General features: G+C 38.4%; 1 protein-coding gene across 4 annotated transcripts in view; it reads left to right on the forward strand.

Annotated features, from left to right (window-relative positions):
* SLC44A5 (solute carrier family 44 member 5) overlaps nt 1-19,898 on the forward strand; it is a 427,045-nt gene that overhangs the window by 366,832 nt on the left and 40,315 nt on the right. For all 4 annotated transcript variants that reach the window (XM_059884629.1, XM_024989419.2, NM_001281916.1 and 1 more), the window contains 4 exon segments: nt 992-1,076; nt 11,537-11,665; nt 12,490-12,550; nt 18,725-18,848. In XM_059884629.1, coding sequence (XP_059740612.1) covers nt 992-1,076; nt 11,537-11,665; nt 12,490-12,550; nt 18,725-18,848 — 399 coding nt within the window.

Here is a 19,898-nt window from a genome sequence, read left to right on the forward strand (position 1 = left end):
TCAACACACACCCCAAGGTTCACTGATGCATACTAAAGTTAGACAGCCATTTGTCTTGAGCCCACCCTTTCCTATGTCCTCCAACACCACTGTTCAGCAGGTCAGGCTGGTATTATCCCCATTTTACTGCTGAGGAAATTGAGATTTAGAGGAGAAACGTGGCTTGCCAAATGGCAAAGTCATCACTATTGCTAGCGAAGTGTGTGTGTGGTGTGTGTGTTTGTCATTCAGTTGTGTCCGACTCTTTGTGACTCCATGGACTGTAGCCTGCCAGGCTCCTCTGTCCATGGAATTCTCCAGGCAAGAATTACTGGAGTGGGTTGCCATTCCCTTCTCCAGGGGAATCTTCCTGACCCAGGGATTGAACCCAGGTCTCCAGCATTGCAGGCAGATTCTTTACCATCTGAGCCATGAGGGAAGATCCCCAATAATAAATGTCAAGTTATGCCACCACTATGCCCCTGAACATAATTTTAAACAGAGAGAAAATATAACTAAATTTACCTTTTTTCAGATCACTGAAATAATACATGTTTATCTCATGAAACCCATAAAATACAAAATTATCTAAATAAATATAATGCCACCATTCAGATATAATCATTTGTTTCTGCATATAATGTGTTATAACTGTTTTTGCAAAATTAAATCATATTTTGATACTCTTTAGTAACCTGCTTCTTAAATTCATCCATTAAATATTTTTCAACATTATTTTCAATGGCAGCATGATCTTTTACTTTATAGATGTGGAGTTCTTTATTGAACCAATCCCCTGTTGATGGACAATTTGATTATTTTGACTTTTTACTATTACCAAAAGCTACTTTAAGTGTTAGGCCACTTGATGGGAATTTGGGGAATATGTTGCAACTTCCTAGAGGAAATGAAGCAGATTTTTAAAGGTCATGTTATATTAAAGTATACCCGATGATATGAAATGATATGAAATATTTCCACAGTCACTAAAAACTATTATGTTGTTTTTTAGGAACAAGTCCATTTTGTTTTACTTTAACCTGCTCACCTGTACCAGTCCCTCCGTGGTGGTAAACCTACAGTGCCCTACCACACAGGTAAGGCAAAAAAAATGCCTCACTGGGTTTAGCAATTTTGAACATTCTTGGATGACAGAACTGAGAAACTCTATTTGAATTCTGGATGTGTGTGATTAATGATGAATTTATGGAAGGTGACAAGACAGAAGTATAATCTCATGTTTGTTCGTATACAATAAAAACAGGGATTAATCATTTAGTATCACTAGGAACCTCAGTGATTATCTTGTCCAACCACCTATTTTTATAAATGAAAAAACTGCAGTATAGAGAAGTAGAGATATTTTTCTCAAGATTAGCATTAGGAAGAATAAAGCCATCTATTGTAACTAATAAACTTCAGTTTTTCAGTGACTAAACACAATAGTTTCTTTTTGGCCATATAATAGTATAAGGCGGTGTTTGCAGTCAGTGGCGGCTCTCTTCCAGGCTCCTTCATCTGGTGACTCTGTCATCCCTTAAGGCCTCAGCAGCAGCAGCAGCAGCATCTAGTTGCTAGAAGGAGGCAAAAAGCTGAATAAAGCACCCCTGTTCTAAGCCTTGGATCAGTTGGGTCACACATTGTATTTCTACTCAAATAGCATAAACTTATAAGTTTTAAATGTTCAACCTGAGATGCAAGCAGGAAGGAAAGAAGAAATAAAGCAATGTAATTGTGGACTGAGCAGCCTCTTATGTACCATGAAGAAATGAAACAAGAGGCACAGATATCAATGGGCAGTTCCTTTCGTTTTCTATAGTCTATCCATCTGTCCTCTAGAGGACCCTTCTTCCCAAGGGAGACAACTCAGAGTCCTGTGTGGTACTGAACTTCAACCCACAGTCTAGGATCTATGGATGATGGGTAGTCTCTCCATCAGGTCTTGACACTAAATGCACAATGGGGAACAGGGCTAGGGAAGTTAGAATACAAACTCCCATTCAGAAAGGGAGGAGGTGTAAGTGCACAGTGGCCTTTACTGCATAGCACAAGAACAGTCTTTTATTCTCTTTGGATTGTGTTCTCTGAAGGAAGTTCCTTATCTATAATCCTGTGATCCTTCGCTCAACAAACTGGAAGGTTATTTCCTGTCTGTCAACCTCAGGCCATACCACTGCTGAACACTGGAAATATGCCCTCTTTAAAGGCCACGTGGCTTTGAAACTCTCTTCCTGTTGTACAAGTTTATCATGTCAAAGATTATTTTAACAGTCAAATGCCTTTTCAGGTTAGGTCATGAATTTAGCAGTACAACTACCTTAAAAACTCAGTAGGATTTTGACTTATTTGCTTCCTCCTGGTTCCTTGTGCAAGTAAACCACAGCCAAAGGTCTTCTCTAGAAAATCTGCTTGCTTTCCTCCTCATGTCCCTCAAAGACTTTTGATAGCTTATTTCCTGCTGAGATTTAAGCCATCTTGGGGTATTAACATCTTAGTTCTGTGATCACCTCTACCACAGAACCTTGTTTTTATCACAGCCACTCACCCCCAAGGTCAAATCCTCGCTCTTGTCAGTACCAATAATTACCACCCTTAATTTCAAACATCATACTGTCTAATCATTTCAGTCCCTCTAATATTTCAACTCCAGTTATTCTTCTACCTCACTGGGACCTACAAACCACTCACCTGATACCCTTCAAAGTTTCCCTCAGTTCTATCATCTTTCCATCTCCTTCTTTATATGATTTAAACTCCATGGTCCCTCTTGAAAATCACTCCTTTATAGAACCCTCATACGGTAAAGAGTCTGTCTACAATGCGAGAGACCCAGGTTCGATCGCTGGGTTGGGAAGATCCCCTGGAGAAGGAAATGGCAATCCACTCCAGTACTACTGCCTGGAAAATCCCTTGGACAGAGGAGCCTGGTAGGCTACAGTCCATGGGGTCGCAGAGTCGGACACGACTGAGTGACTTCACTTCTTCATACGTTATTGTGGCAATGTAAATTGGTGCAGCCGGTATGGAAACCAGTATGGAGGTTTCTTAAAAAACTAAAGACAGAACTACCATGTGATTCAGCAACTCCACTCCTGAGTATAAATCCAGAGAAAACTCTTAATTTGAAAAGATACATGCTCCTAGGTGTTCATAGCAGCATGATTTACAATAGCCAACACATGGAAGCAACCTAAATGTCCATTAACAGATGAATGGTTAAAGAAGATGTGGTACATATATACAATGGAATATGACTCAGCCATAAAAAGAATGAAATAATGCCATCTGCAGCAACTTGGAGGCCACTGCTTAAGTGAAATAAGTCAGACAGAGAAAGACAAATACTGTATGATTATCACTTATATGAGGAATCTGAAAAATGATACCAATGAACTTATTTACAAATCAGAAACAAACTCACAGACATAGAAAACAAATTTATGGTTACCAAAGAGGAAGGGAGAAGAGAGATAAATTATGAGTTTTGTACTAACAGATAAATACTACTATATATAAAATAGATAAACAGGGTTCTATATAGACAGATTTCCTGTTTAGTACAGGGAACTATATTTAATATCTTTTAATAAAGTACAATGGAAAAATGTGTATGTATGTATAAATATGTGTGTGTGTGTATATATATATATATATATATATATAAAACATCACTTTGCTGTACACCAGCCAAAGTAAAAACAATACCAAGTTGTGAACGTGACTGGTGATGGAAGTAAAGTCCCATGTTGTAAAGAGCAACATTTCATAGAAACCTGGAATGTTAGGTCCATGAATCAAGGCAAATTGGAAGGGGTCAAAAAGGAGATGGCAAGAGTAAACACCAACATTTTAGGAATCGGTGAACTAAAATGGACTGGAATGGGTGAATTTAACTCAGATGACCATTATATCTATTACTGTGGGCAAAAATCCCTTAAAGAAATGGAGTAGCCATCATAGTCAACAAAAGAGTCCAAAATGCAGTACTTGGAGGCAATCTCAAAAACAACAGAATGATCTCTGTTCATTTCCAAGGCAAGCCATTCAATATCACAGTACTCCAAGTCTGCCCTGACCAGTAATGCTGAAGAAGCTAAAGTTCAACGGTTCTATGAGGATCTACAAGACCTTCTAGAACTTACACACACACAAAAATGTCCTTTTCATTGTAGGGTACTGGAATGCAAAAGTAGGAAGTCAAGAAACACCTGGGGTAACAGGCAAATTTGGCCTTGGAGTACAGAATGAAGCAGGGCAAAGGCTAATAGAGCTTTGCCAAGAGAATACACTGGTCATAGCAAACACCCTCTTCCAACAACACAAGAGAAGACTCTACACATGGACATCACCAGATGGTCAATACCAAAATCAGATTTTATTCTTTGCTGCCAAATTTTGGGAAGCTCCATACAGTCAGCAAAAACAAGACCGGGAGCTGACTGTGGCTCAGATCATGAACTCCTTATTGCCAAATTCAGACTTAAACTGAAGAAAGTAGAGGAAACCACTAGACCATTCAGGTATGACCTAAATCAAATCACTTATGATTATACAGTGGAAGTGAGAAATAGATTCAAGGCATCAGATCTGATAGACAGAGTGCCTGAAGAACTATGGACGAAGGTTCATGACATTGTACAGGAGGCAGTGATCAAGACCATCCCCATGAAAAAGAAATGCAGAAAGGCAAAATGGTTGTCTGAGGAGGCCTTGCAAACAGCTATGAACAGAGAAGCGAAAGGCAAAGGAGAAAAAAGGAAAGATATACCCATTTGAATGCAGAATTCCAAAGAATAGCAAGGAGAGATAAGAAAGCCTTCCTCAGTGATCAGTGCAAAGAAATAGAGGAAAGCAATAGAATGGGAAAGATTAGCTATCTCTTCAAGAAAATTAGTGATACCAAGGGAACATTTCATGCTAAGATGGGCTCAATAAAGGACATAAATGGTATGGAACTAACAGAAGCATAAGATATTAAGAAGAGGTGGCAAGAATACATGGAAGAACTGTACAAAAAAGATCTTCACGACCCAGATAATCATGATGATGTGATCACTCACGTAGAGCCGGACATCCTGGAATGTGAAGTCACGTGGGCCTTAGGAAGCATCACTATAAACAAAGTTAGTGGAGGTAATGGAATTCCAGTTGAGCTATTTCAAATCCTAAAAGATGATGCTGTAAAAGTGCTGCACTCAGTTTGCCAGCAAATTTGGAAAACTCAGCAGTGGCCACAAGACTTGAAAAGGTCAGTTTTCATTTTAATCCCAAAGAAAGGCAATGCCAAAGAATGCTCAAACTATCACACAATTGTACTCATCTCACATGCTAGCAAAGTAATGCTTAAAATTCTCCAGGCCAGGCTTCAACAGTACTTGAACCATGAACTTCCAGATGTTCAAGCTAGATTTAGAAAAGGCAGAGGAACCAGAGATCAACAGGTTTGAATACCAGACCACCTGACCTGCCTCCTCAGAAATCTGTATGCAAGTCAAGAAGCAATAGTTAGAACCAGACATGGAACAGCAGACTGGTTCCAAATTGGGGAAGGAGTATGTCAAGGCTGTACATTGTCACCCTGCTTATATAACTTATATGCAGAGTACATCATGAGAAACGCTGGATTGGATGAAGCACAAGCTGGACTGGATGAAGCACAAGGTTGATTTCTGGGAGAAATATCAATAACCTTAGATATGCAGATGATATCACCCTTATGGCAGAAAGCGAAGAATTAAAGAGACTCTTGATGAAAGTGAAAGAGGAGAGTGAAAAAGTTGGCTTAAAACAACATTCAAAAACCTAAGATCATGGCATCTGGTCCCATCACTTCATGGCAAATAGATGGGGAAACAGTGGAAACAGTGACATTCTTTATGTTTTTGGACTCCAAAATCAGTGCATATGGTGACTGCAGACATGAAATTAAAAGATCTTGCTCCTTTGAAGAAAAGTTATGATCAACCTTGTCTAGCATATTAAAAATCAGAGACATTATTTTGCCAACCAGGGTCCATTTAGTCAAAGCTATGATTTTCCAATAGTCATGTATGGATGTGAGAGTTGGACTATATAGAAAGGTGAGTGCCGAAGAATTGATGCTTTTGAACTGGGGTGTTGGAGAAGACTCTTTGAGAGTCCCTTGGACTGCAAGGAGATCCAACCAGTCAATCATAAATGAAATCAATCATGAATATTCATTGGAAAGACTGATGCTGAAGCTGAACTCCAGTAGTTTGGCCACCTGATGCGAAGAACTGACTCATTTGAAAAGACCCTAATGCTGGGAAAGATTGAAGGTGGGAGGAGAAGGGGATGACAGAGCATGAGATGGTTGGATGGCATCACTGACTCAGTGGACATGAGTTTGAGTGGACTCCAGGAGTTGGTGATGGACAGGGAGGCCTGGTATGCTGCAGTTTATGGGGTCACAAAGAGTCAGACACGACTTAGCAACTGAACTGAACTGTACACCAGAAAGTAACACAACATTGTAAAACAACTATACTTCAATAAAATTTTGAAAAGAATTTTTGAATCACACCTTTATATAAACCCTCAATTCTTTTCCCCCCTCTCATTTACTTTCCTGGCAAAAACTCATTCATGACTAAATGCAGCTTTCTGCCTACTCCATGCCTCAACCTAGGCAATAGTGTGTTCTTGCAGAAAACACACACAACAGTCCATTAAATTGAGGGCTGCTAACCTCCAGGGTCCCCTCCATGCTGTCCCTCAATCACACAAGAGACCCTTTGTCCATTCACTAGCTACTCTGCTAGAAAACAATTTCACACCTTTTCCTCTCATCACAAACCTCCAAGCCCTCCTTCCCAGTCTCTATCAGCCTTTGACTTGGCTTCCTATTTCCCTGTGAAAATATCAACATTCAGTAGACAACTTTTACAGATTCCCACACTGACCTTCCTGCCATTATCTGTGTTCATGTATTTACTCTGCCTTCCCTGCTCTTCTCTGGAGGAACAGCCTGTGTGCCCAAGGCCAGCCCATCTGCTTGTGCATTAGATCTTATTCTCACTCACAAACTCCAGCATACAGCTCCAGAAATCTTCCGTTATTTTTTTATTACCATTTTCCTTCTCTACTAAATCATCCCCATCAGAAGAAAAACATGCTGTTATTTCTTCCATATTAAAAAGTTTTCTCCTTGATCCCATATCCCCTTACAGTTACTGCTTCATGTCTTTGTGGTTCTTTTTTTTTTGCAAAATTCCTCAGAAGAATAATTTATATCCAATGTGTCTGAATCTTCTCTTCTTACTTGCATTCAGGCTTTTATTCTTACTCCATTTTCTCCAAATGATACCATTGATCTCCATATATTTAAGCCAATGGTCAATTCTCTATCCATATTTACTTGATCCAACAGTATTGTTTAATCAATCCCTCTTCCTTAAAGTGCTTTCTTCACTTGGCTCCTAGGACATAGCATTCTCTTTCTTCTTAATTCTCTGGATCCTCCCTCTCAGTATTCTTTGATGGTTTCTCCTCATCTTCCCAGCACCTTGTAAACACTGGGGTTTCCTCCTCCACCAGGCTTAGCCCTCTTCAAAATTTTTATTTACCCTTTTGGTGATCACACCTAGTCTTTTGGTTTTACTACCATCTATATACCACCCTTCCTAGTTTATATATGTATATTCCCAGGACTCCAGTTCTTTTTATCCAACCACCTATGTCATGTATCTACATGGATATTTAGTTGGCATCTCAAATTTAACATGTCCAAACTCAATCCCTGAAAGCCTCTGACTTTATCCCTAAAATTGTTCCCCACCCCCCACACCCGCCAACAGTCTTTTCTTTTTCAGTTAAGGCCAACTCTAAAACCATGGAATCACCCTTGATCCCTCTTATCTCTTGTACTCATATTTGAGCTGTGAGCTAATTCCTCTGGTCTCCATTCAAAATATACCCAGGACCAAATTACTTTTAACCATCTCCTCCTCTTTTCAAGGAGCCAGTATATTGTTTCAGTGACCCCTGACTGGTCTCTCTGCCTCTATTCTTGCCCCTGCCTCCAGTCCCTTAGTCTCTTCTCCACCCAGCAGCCAGTGTGATCCTGTTAAACGTCAGTCACATTATATCCCTCCTTTGCTCAGGCCCCTTTCCCTCAATAGCCTCCCAAGTTACTCATATTAAAAGCCAAAGTCCTAACAATGTCCTCCAAGGTCCTTCACTGCATGCCTGACTCTGACCACATTTGCTCTGTTTCTCCCTCTGCTCACTGCACTCAGGTTATAGTGACCATCCATTGTCTTCAAAGGATCCAAGAAAGCACCTAGACTTTGCTGTTCTCCCTGCCTAGCCTCCTCTTTCTCCAGAGGACTACAGTTTGATCACTAGTCTTCAAGTCTTCCTCAAATATTACCTTTTCAGTGACACCTCCCTTTGACTACCTGTTTAAAGTTATAATCCCATCCTGGTTCCTTTCATCATCTGGCCTTTCTAGCCTTATTTTTCTCTATAACAGCTACTATCATTTTGGGTGCTTAGTCGCTCAGTCATCTCCGAGTCTTTGCTCCCCCATGGACTGTAGCCTGCCAGGCTCCTCTGTTGATGGGATTCTCCAGGCAAGAATACTTAGAGCAAACAATTTTACTTATTTGTTATTACCCATCTCTTCCTACTAGAATGTACTGCTTGAGGGTAGGGATTTTTATCTCTTTTGTTCACTGCTGTGTCCCCAGTGCCTAGAACAGGCTCAGAGTAGGTGACTGATAAATATTTGTTGAATTAAAGAGTAAATGAATGAATGAGAGAATTAATATTTTACTATTCCCAGTCTAGAAAATCTTCCACTATACTATACAAATCCATCATTCTCATGATGAAACAAAAAATCCTTCCACACTATGCTTTTTGTTAAACATTTCAGTTACTAGATCCTTTCTTCATTGGAACTGTACTGTTTTAATCTTCAGTGTAACTTTCTCTTCTGCTCACCAAATCCTAATTTATATTAGAGTATTAATTGCATATGAACAGAATATGTAAAAATAATGATGAAGAACTATATTCAAGGTGCCCCTTTGTGGTTATACAAAGAATCAGAACTGAGTCAGAATATATATCAGCTGCCAATAATACAGAATTGCTCTCAGTCTGCCAGGTAATAATGCATCTACTGATTTTATGCATTATGTTTTCTGTTAACTGCAGCATGGTCCAGACATGTGTCATAAGCATTTAAGGACAAACCTTGATCAATTAGGCTATCCAACCTCAATGTGACCTTCATTTTTGGCTAATTATATGTTGATTGCTACTAATCAGCATTGTATTTATAGTGAACAAACACGTCTGATAGAGAGAGAGTAAAGAGCAGTTGCTATATTGTTTTTTAACAGCTCCTTTATGTTTGGAATGAAGTTTGGTGTCTCTTTAATAAAACATTTTTAAACATTTAAATTACTTTCTTTTATATGTTGCATGTTTGCTCAGTTGCTCGGCTGTGTCTGACTCTTTGAGAACCCCATGGACTGTAGCCTGCGGGTTCCTCTGTCCATGGGATTTTTTCAGGCAAGAATACTGGAGTGGGTTGCCACTTCCTCCTCCAGGGATTGATCGACCCAAGGATTGAACTGACATCTCCTGCATTGGCAGGCAAATTCTTTACCACTGAGCTACCTTGGAAGTCCACGTGTTGCATACACCATACTTATATGTGTCTAGTATACATTGTATGTGTGTGTGTTTATAAATTCAGAAATCATCATGGCCTCAGCTCAGTAGTTCCTACCATCATTTAAAGCCAGTGAAGGCATTAATACATTCAGTTTTTACTTTATAAATCCATTTAAGTGTATCAAACAATGGGCTAGTTCAGTTATCTTCCAGAGTCTTATAAGTAAATTGCCAAAGTGTAAATGTCTGTGAGTTAGCTCCAAACATGTTAATGGTTTTTTTAAGTTTAACTCCAATCAGAGTAAACTTTGAACATTTGTATTGACAATGACCTCAGTCTTCTTCCCCAAAATGTGAGCATGTTGGATGCTGTGAATGTCCGTCAACAGTTCTTCAGTTTTCATAGAAAGATACCTGTGAGACTTTCATTATTTCCTCTAGATGTGCATGAATGTGTGTATGTACTTGAGTGTGTGCACGTGTGTAGGAGAGACTAAGAAACAGAAATTACATCTGGAGGTGTGAACATGGAGATGGGTTGTTTACCTTTTAGAAGCTTCTAAAAGAAGTTAGAATGCTGCTGCTACAAAACAATATTAACTATGACACTTGAGGTACCCATTTAGGTATCCACCTACTACCTTAGCTGTGGGGTCGATACCAAATGTCCTCATGTAGCAGAAACATGACCAAAAGATAGGAAAGAGATATCAGCTTAGCAGCTGTGTTTTTACCTAATTGCCAGTGGAGGCTGAGCTACAATCTGGCCAATGAGAATAGTTATCACAATATGGTAGGGAGATGGAGCAAGTCAGAGCTGAGAGGGCTTCTATAAGGAGGAACTGGAGGTAGAGGAGAGAATGTTCAAGAATTGACTGCAACTCTCATGACATCATGTGATCGTTGGTTTTTTATTACATACAAAAGCAAAACAAACAGAGTGCCTCCTCCCTGATTGTGTTTTCTCTCTGTGGAGTTACTAATTGGATTGCAGTCACTCCACAGTAGCTCTGTGGACTAGCACAGTGATCTGATTTGGTATTAATAGGCCCCTAAAGTTCATTAAAGATAATTCCATCAGTGACGTCTCTGCCCACGTTTGACTGGTGTTGCTAAAAGACAATAATAATGATTGATTACTGCAAATATCCCTAATTTTGTTAGTTTCTTATGGTAATAAACCCCCCAATTATGTTCTGAGAATTTACTGGTTATGATAGTTCTTAGTGGCATAAGTTATCAATGTTTGGAGCATTTTTAATTACCATTCTAGTCATACATAGGAAAGAAAGCAAGATTCTAACCCTGAAAATGTATAAACTACTCAGGCAAAATTAATCTTGGATTAAACTTTTATCTACTAATTCAGAAAATCATTAAAAATTTCATTAAAAGTTCATCTCTGTCCTGTGGATGATGTCACATCTACAAGTGATAAAATTGCACACACACACACACACATGAACACCTGTAAAACTGGTAAAAACTGAATAAGGTTAGTGGATTCTAACAATACCAGCTTCCTGGTTGTGATATTGTGCTATGGTTATGCGAATTATTACCATTAGCCAAAACTGGGTGAAAGGTACATGGAATTTATTATTTTTAAAGCTGTGTAAAGATCTACAACTATATCAAATCAGAAGTTAAAAATATTTTGTCGTTGTATTGTATCTTATTGTTTTAATAGCATATTAGCATCCAAGGGCAAGGAGTAGAGGTTGATAGCCGGTACATGAAATTTAATTTTTTACAATATGTTTAGAAAATTGATTTAAGTTTCTTAGATGGAAATTGGTGCTTTGCTTTTTTATTGTGATGGGTAATTTAGAAGTTTAACCTTGTAGATAATTCCTTGGTTTGTTCAACTCAATTCAATTCAATTCCTACCACTGTATTTATTTCACAGATCTGTGTCTCCAAGTGCCCAGAAAGATTTTTAACTTACATGGAAATACAATTTAAGTACAAAAACGACAGTGAATACTGGACATACTACAGCCAGTTCTGCCGGACTACTTTTCTTAAGCCTGCGGAGGTATATGTGTTTAAGCTTAAAACTAGAGAAGAATTTATCTTGTTTCAATCTCAAGTGTAATGTATTTATAACTGGACAGGCTCCAAAATTTTCTAGGAAATTATTACTAATGTTACCATTTCATTAAAACACAAATGCACGTATATATACAAACACAACACAATTTAGAGCATATCATTTTGTAGACTTGGGGTGTTATACAGGACTATTAAGTCTGGTAAGTTAGTATGAACTATTTCCTGACACCAACAGATTCTCCACTTGGATGGATTTTTTTGCTGTCAAGAGCTAGGAGCTAAATGTCATTTGCGGTCACCATTTCATTAATGTGGTGATAAAGCTCCATGGCTACAGAGTAACAAGAACTTTATTTCCAAACCTGATTTGATAATTACTCATTTGAAAAAAAATCCCCAAACACTACCTAGACTTAAGATTTATAAGGGACTTCTAAAACCTTATTATGTTAATTAGCTGTGATGGCTTCTAAATTAAAGGAGATATCATCTTTCCAGGAAAAAATAAAAGCATTAGACTGAGGATATAACTAAGACAAAGATACACACCTTCAAAGATGTACCTTGGTTTCAGCATGTCTGACTTTATTATTGTTGATTCAATTGAATTACAGTTAGGATATTTAAGAGTGTTTGTCAAACAAGTATGTGTGTATGATAATCTTACAATTACTCTCACTAGGGGAGTAATTTGGAATAAGGAAATTATTAGGGAATTGCATTTTTAAAGGACACAATTTATATATTGACTAAGATGTGTCGTCACATAGTCTTCGAAATGTTAACACATTCTTCCTTCAATTTTAGACTCTCTCACAAGTTTTACTGGATAATGATTGTCCATCAGCGATTTATCCAAGCAAACCTTGTAAGTGGTTATTATTTTACCTCAGAAACACAGGATCTACCAAGAAGCTATTTAATTCAGTTCACTGATTTTACAATTGACAAAAATGAGGCTGAGAATGGTCCTATAACTGGCCCATACTCCCTGAGTTAATTGAGAAGAAAGCCAAAGCTACAAAGCCCATTCTTCTGACTCCAGCCTAGGGTGTTCCCCAGGAGTGAGGTTTTAGGTTTGGTGGCATAAATGCACACAGAAAAGTTTAAAAATTGAATATTAAAAGTTCAGTCAGTTTGATTCTTTGCTACTCTAAGAAAACACATGAGCCACACGCAGACATACCCAAATACACCTACCCCTGAATTCGGCCAAAAAATTTGTTGAAAAATTGCTTGGGGAGTAAGTAGGAATGGGGTATATATTTATACCCCATTTATATGAATTTATATATTCATTTAAAACATGAAATATTTATATGTCTCCTGAATGAATTGACATTGTATTTCTTTAAAATTTATAAACGTAAACCCTGTTTAGGAGAAAATGAGATAATCACTCATTTTCCTTTCTTAAGGACATAATTCTAACTACAGATAAAAAACTTTATATAAAGATGTCCATCACAATGTTATTCAAAACAACCAAAAAAAGAAAAGGAAATATTCTAATATTCAAAAGCAATAATATACTGAAATAAATTATGATGCATTTATTAAATGAAATATTTTAGAATTTTTACACATAAGTATTGTTTATGTTACAATTTTAAATAAAATGAAAAATACTATATACATTGTAATGACAAGCCTCTAAAAATGAAAATGAATAAACAAAAGTATATTCAAAGAAAAAGATTGAAGAGAAATATGCCAAAATATTAAGTAATTAGCTGAAATCAAGATTGATGGGAGAAATATCAATAACCTCAGATATGCAGATGACACCACACTTAGGGCAAAAAATGAAGAAGAACTAAATAGCCTCATGATGAAAGCGAAAGAGGAGAGTGAAAAAGTTGGCTTAAAACTCAGCATTCAGAAAACTAAGATCATGGCATCTGGTCCCATCACTTCATAGTGAATAGATGGGGAAACAGTGAAAACAGTGACAGACTTTATTTTTTGAGGCTCCAAAATCACTGCAGATGGTGACTGCAGCCACGGAATTAAAAGATGCTTGCTCCTTGGAAGAAAAGTTATGACCAACTTGATAGCATATTAAAAAGCAGAGACATTACTTTGCCAACAAAGGTCCATCTAGTCAAAGCTATGGTTTTTCCAGTAGTCATGTATGGATGTGAGAGTTGGACTATGGAGAAAACTGAACGCTGACAAATTGATGCTTTTGAACTGTGGTGTTAGAGAAGACTCTTTGAGAGTCTCTTGGACTGCAAGGAGATCCAACCAGTCAGTCTTAAAGGAAATCAGTATTCCTGGATATTCATTGAAAGGACTGATACTGAAGCTGAAACTGCTGTACTTTGGCTACCTGATGTGAAGAACTGACTCATTTGAAAAGACCCTGATGCTGGGAAAGATAGAAGGCAGGAGAAAAAGGGGATGATAGAGGATGAGATGGCTGGATGGCATCACTGACTCAATGGACATGAGTTTGAGTAAGCTCTGGGAGTTGGTGATGGACAGGAAGGCCTGGTGTGCTGCAGTCCATGGGGTCACAAAGAGTCAGACACGAGTGAGCAACTGAACTAAACTGATTTTGGAGACAGCAAAACTATGGCCATTTTCTGTCTTCTTTCTTCTTTTTTCTTATCTGTTTTTCCACAATGAGTACATATTTCTTTTAAAATGGAAGAAAGATAATAGACATTAGTTTGAGTAGAAAGTCAGGTACCATTGAGTTAGCAACTATCAAACACAATGTCTTACATGCTCCCTTCGTTCTTCTCTGGCTCATTAAAGACCCTCCATCAAAGTTGTGGGTCTGGCAAGCAACTGCATTTAACCAGGATTCCTTGAGCAACAGTGTCTGTAGTTAAGGACAGTGTTACAGATTTTTATGCAAAAGGGTAAAAATGAATCATTAGTCACTGAAGATACATTAGGTATATAAGATATTTCCTGCCTTTACAATTATAGTTCGTTTAGATAACACAATATAAAATGTACTTTGTGGATGTTGTTGTTTAGTTGCTAAGTCATGTCTGACTCTTTTGCAACTCCATGGACTGTAGCCCTGGAGAAGGTAATGGCACCCTACTCCAGTACTCTTGCCTGGAAAATCCCATGGACGGAGGAGCCTGGTGGGCTGCAGTCCATGGGTTCGCTAAGAGTCGGACACGACTGAGTGAGTTCACTTTCACTTTTCACTTTCATGCATTGGAGAAGGAAATGGCAACCCACTCCAGTGTTCTTGCCTGGAGAATCCCAGGGACGGCGGAGCCTGGTGGGCTGACGTCTATGGGGGCGCACAGAGTCAGACACGACTGAAGTGACTTAGCAGCAGCAGCAGCAGGACTGTAGCCCACCAGGTTCCTTTGTCCATGGAATTCTCCAGGCCAGAATACTGGAGTAGGCAGCCTTTTCCTTTTCCAGGGGATCTTCCCAACCCAGAGATCAAACTCTGGTCTCCCGCATTGCAGGTGGGTTCTTTACCAACTGTGCCATCAGGGAGTCCAAGAATACTGGAATGGGTTGCCATTTCCTTCTCCAGGGGATCTTCCTGATCCTGGGATCGAACCCACATCTCCTGTATTGCCAGGCAGATTCTTTACTAGTGAGCCACCAGGGAAGCCCACATTGGGGACACAAAAATGAATAAGGCACAGTCCTTCAAAGTCTAGTGAAGGAAACACTGAAGTCAATTTGTATCCCCCCAATAGGGAATTAAATATAATACTTGAAACAATGTTATGCAGCTAACAAAATTCACTCATTAAAGATTTTATAAATGGAAATAAGTAATAATAAAAGAAACAAGAGACAATATCCCATGTACTATATAGTTAATAACTCTCAACAACAACAACAAAAAAATGTATACAGAAGAAAGACTGGAAGGAAATGCACCAAAATGTTAATATAGTTCACTGTAGCTTGTAAAACCATGTGAAGTTTTGTATCTTGTTTCAAGAATTTTTCTCTACTTTCCAAAAATATAATGACCATATTTAGTAATTAAAGGTAACAGACTAGATGAGTTACGGTCCAGAAATACCACATAGAACAAGTTTGGGAGGTTCTGTAGATGGGATCATATTGAAGCAGCAAAAAGAAAAGGAGTACACGAAAAGGCCGAAGAGAGGGTAGGAGAGAACCTGGGCCTGTGAACCAAGGGAAGACAGGGGAGGGGTTATAAAGGGCAGGGGTTGTCTCCTGTGTCAAAGACTCATTCAACAGGAAAATTAACTCATTCAACAGCAAAGATTTACTGAGTTCCATTCTGTACCAAGCCCTGTGCTAGGTAATGGGTTCCAGCTGGATGAAGAGTAAAAAGTATTTGGAAGCTTTGGCAATTAGGGGGTCACTGGAATCACTGGGAGGACAATTTCCATGGCGAGGTGGAGGAAGAAATATGGTTGGATTGAGAGGGAATAGAAGCATCTGGTAGAGACTATGTCAAATTTGCCAGGGAGGAGCAGGACAGAGAAAGGATACTAAGCAGTCATCCCTATTACAGATGCTACAGGTGATGAAGGTGAGTAGACAAACTGATTTTAAAGCCAGATAAGTCAGGAAAAGCTTTATGAAGACATAGTTCTTTCTCTGTATCAACTGCTTTCATATTTTCAGGTTTAAACTCCATATCAACTCCTGCAAGTCTGTATTACTTCTTGTAAAAAAAAAAAAAAAAAAAGATAAACCATTCCTGATTCTTCCTCTTTCTTCCTGTAAAATTGAGATTTTAAAACATTTTTAGTAATCAGATCATATCAAATCAGTCGCTCAGTCGTGTCTGACTCTTTGCGACCCCATGAATTGCAGCACGCCAGGCCTCCCTGTCCATCACCAACTCCTGGAGTTCACTCAGACTCACGTCCATCGAGTCAGTGATGCCATCCAGCCATCTCATCCTCTGTCATCCCCTTCTCTTCCTGCCCCCAATCCCTCCCAGCATCAGAGTCTTTTCTAATGAGTCAACTCTTTGCATGAGGTGGCCAAAGTACTGGAGTTTCAGCTTTAGCATCATTCCTTCCAAAGAAATCCCAGGGCTGATCTCCTTCAGAATGGACTGGTTGGATCTCCTTGAAGTCCAAGGGACTCTCAAGAGTCTTCTCCAACACCACAGTTCAAAAGCATCAACTCTTCGGCACTCAGCCTTCTTCACAGTCCAACTCTCACATCCATACATACCACTGGAAAAACCATAGCCTTGACTAGCCGGACCTTTGTTGGCAAAGTAATGTCTCTGCTTTGCAATATGCTATCTAGGTTGGTCATAACTTTCCTTCCAAGGAGTAAGCGTCTTTTAATTTCATGGCTGCAGTCACCATCTGCGGTGATTTTGGAGCCCAGAAAAATAAAGTCTGACACTGTTTCCACTGTTTCCCCATCTATTTCCCATGAAGTGATGGGACTGGATGCCATGATCTTGGTTTTCTGAATGTTGAGCTTTAAGCCAACTTTTTCACTCTCCACTTTCACTTTCATTAAGAGGTCTTTTAGTTCCTCTTCACTTTCTGCCATAAGAGTGGTGTCATCTGCATATCTGAGGTGATTGATATTTCTCCCGGCAATCTTGATTCCAGCTTGTGTTTCTTCCAGTCCAGCATTTTTCATGATGTACTCTGCGTATAAGTTAAATAAACAGGGTGACAATATACAGCCTTGACATACTCCTTTTCCTATTTGGAACCAGTCTGTTGTTCCATGTCCAGTTCGAACTGTTGCTTCCTGACCTGCATACAAATTTCTCAAGAGGCAGGGCAGGTGGTCTGGTATTCCCATCTCTTTCAGAATTTTCCACAGTTTATTGTGATCCACACAGTCAAAGGCTTTGGCATAGTCAATAGAGCAGAAATAGATGTTTTTCTGGAACTCTCTTGCTTTTTCCACGATCCAGCAGATGTTGGCAATTTGATCTCTGGTTCCTCTGCCTTTTCTCAAACCAGCTTGAACATCAGGAAGTTCATGGTTCACATATTGCTGAAGCCTGGCTTGGAGAATTTTGAGCATTACTTTACTAGCGTGTGAGATGAGTGCAATTGTGTGGTAGTTTGAGCATTCTTTGGCATTGCTTTTCTTTGGGATTGGAATGAAACTGACCTTTTCCAGTCCTCTGGCCACTGCTGAGTTTTCCAAATTTGCTGGCATATTGAGTGCAGCACTTTCACAGCATCATCTTTCAGGATTTGGAATAGCTCAACTGGAATTCCATCACCTCCACTAGCTTTGTTTGTAGTGATGCTTTCTAAGGCCCACTTGACTTCACATTCCAGGATGTCTGGCTCTAGGTCAGTGATCACACCATCATGATTATCTGGATCGTGAAGATCTTTTTTGTACAGTTCTTCTGTGTATTCTTGCCATCTCTTCTTAATATCTTCTGCTTAGAGATTTGTAAAGAAGCAAAGATCCTGTTGAATTAAAAAGTACATAAAAGATTGAATGACAAACTCTCAGAAATCATGCTAGTTGACAAAGTATGGGCCATTTTTGATGGCTTTATATTTCCATTTCCAACCCCTCTAAAAAACTGATAAATGAAAAAGCTGGAAGAGAGGCAAATTATTAACATTTTATAAATAAAAATTCAGTTATCTTAGTAGCCTAAAGTTTGAGCTGATGCTTATTTCTTAAAGAATTATTCACTAAACTCTGGTTTTCAAGGTTTCACTCAAGGAATATCTAAGAATTTTTTTAAAAAATAACAAAACTAAATTCATCTAATAATTCAAGTAAATATAGCCTGTTTATTAAGATGTGTTTAGTATGAGAGCAAGGTTGTCAGTATTATAAAACCTGTGCTATGTGCCCTGCTTATGGCTACTTAATGAATATATCATGTATGAAATACTCAAGTTTAAATGTAGCTTCAGATCATGATTGTATTTACTTCCCATGTCTGTCTGAGAATCATCAAAAAGTCTGATTATCAAGTAATGGGCGGTTATCTATAATGAGCAAGTTATATAGTGTCTAGCAAGTAAGCATTTTGATTATAAAAAACAGAAAGCTGAAGAAAGAGAGGACATCGTAAAGAAAGAAAAGTGATTATCGTAATTTTAATTTATTTTTACAGTTCTCCAGAGATGTTTCCCAGACTTCTCTACTAAAAATGGCACTTTAACAGTAGGAAATAAGACAGTGTTTGATGATGGAAGTGGAAAGACAAGAAATGCTGCAGAACTCAGAAGAGCTGCAAAGTATGTAGATCAAATCCCCATTTTCAATTTTATGCACCCCATTATTATCCCTGAACTAAAGCTTTGTTAGGTTAAGGGTTATAGAGGAAGAATTATGTTTATTATGAAATATTCATGTCACTGTGGATTGGAGAAATTTGTATGTGTTCATTAAGAAAACCAAAGGAAAAAGAAGAATGAATTTGAAAGAACAATTATGTTTTTCAAAATGGTTAAGTCTTTCACCATCAACAGGTACATAAATGAGACATCAGGAAACATTGAAACACCTTAATATAATTTACTTTTGGATGAGCATAATTTTAAAAACCCATTATTTTTTTAAAGCATCATTTAAAAAAAAAATGACTGAAATAATAAAACCGCCAGCTGTTTAAATGGAAGGGAGCCTTAAGAAAAATGAAACAACCACGATGCTGCTGTGTTAGTACTGTGTTGAATTTCTATTACTACTTACAGTGAAGTAAATTTTCTGTTTCTCTTGGCTGTATGCATCGTGGTGTTCCATGTTATTTGGAAATATAATTTTCTCATGCACACAGATGTGTGTATACAAATATAAACACAGAATATCATTGCATAGCTCAGTTGTTGAATTTAAAATTAAAAATATATTGCAAAAATGTATTGTACTAATAGTACAGTTCCATTGATAAAAGTTTGAAGTAAGCACATGTGTGCTAAGTTGCTTTAGTCGTGTCCGACTCTTTGAGACCCTGTGGACTGTAGCCTGCCAGGTTCTTCTGTCCATGGGATTCTCCAGGCACGAATACTGGAGTGGGTAGCCATGCCCACCTCCAGGGAATCTTCCCGATACAGGGATCGAACTCACATCTCTTATGTCTCCTTCACTGGCAGGCAGGGTCTTCACCACTAGTGCCACCTGAGAAGCCCAACTAAATTAAATTACACTATGATGCATATATATATGGTACAACTAAGAAAACTGGGAAATTATAATCACAAAAGTCAGAACTGTGGTTATTTTAGGGGAAGGGAGAGGTATTGTAATTGGAGCACATAGGGGGAAGGAATGACTATGTTGTACTT

This window comes from Bos taurus, chromosome 3 (assembly GCF_002263795.3).
Source record: "Bos taurus isolate L1 Dominette 01449 registration number 42190680 breed Hereford chromosome 3, ARS-UCD2.0, whole genome shotgun sequence".
Classification (NCBI taxonomy): domain Eukaryota; kingdom Metazoa; phylum Chordata; class Mammalia; order Artiodactyla; family Bovidae; genus Bos; species Bos taurus.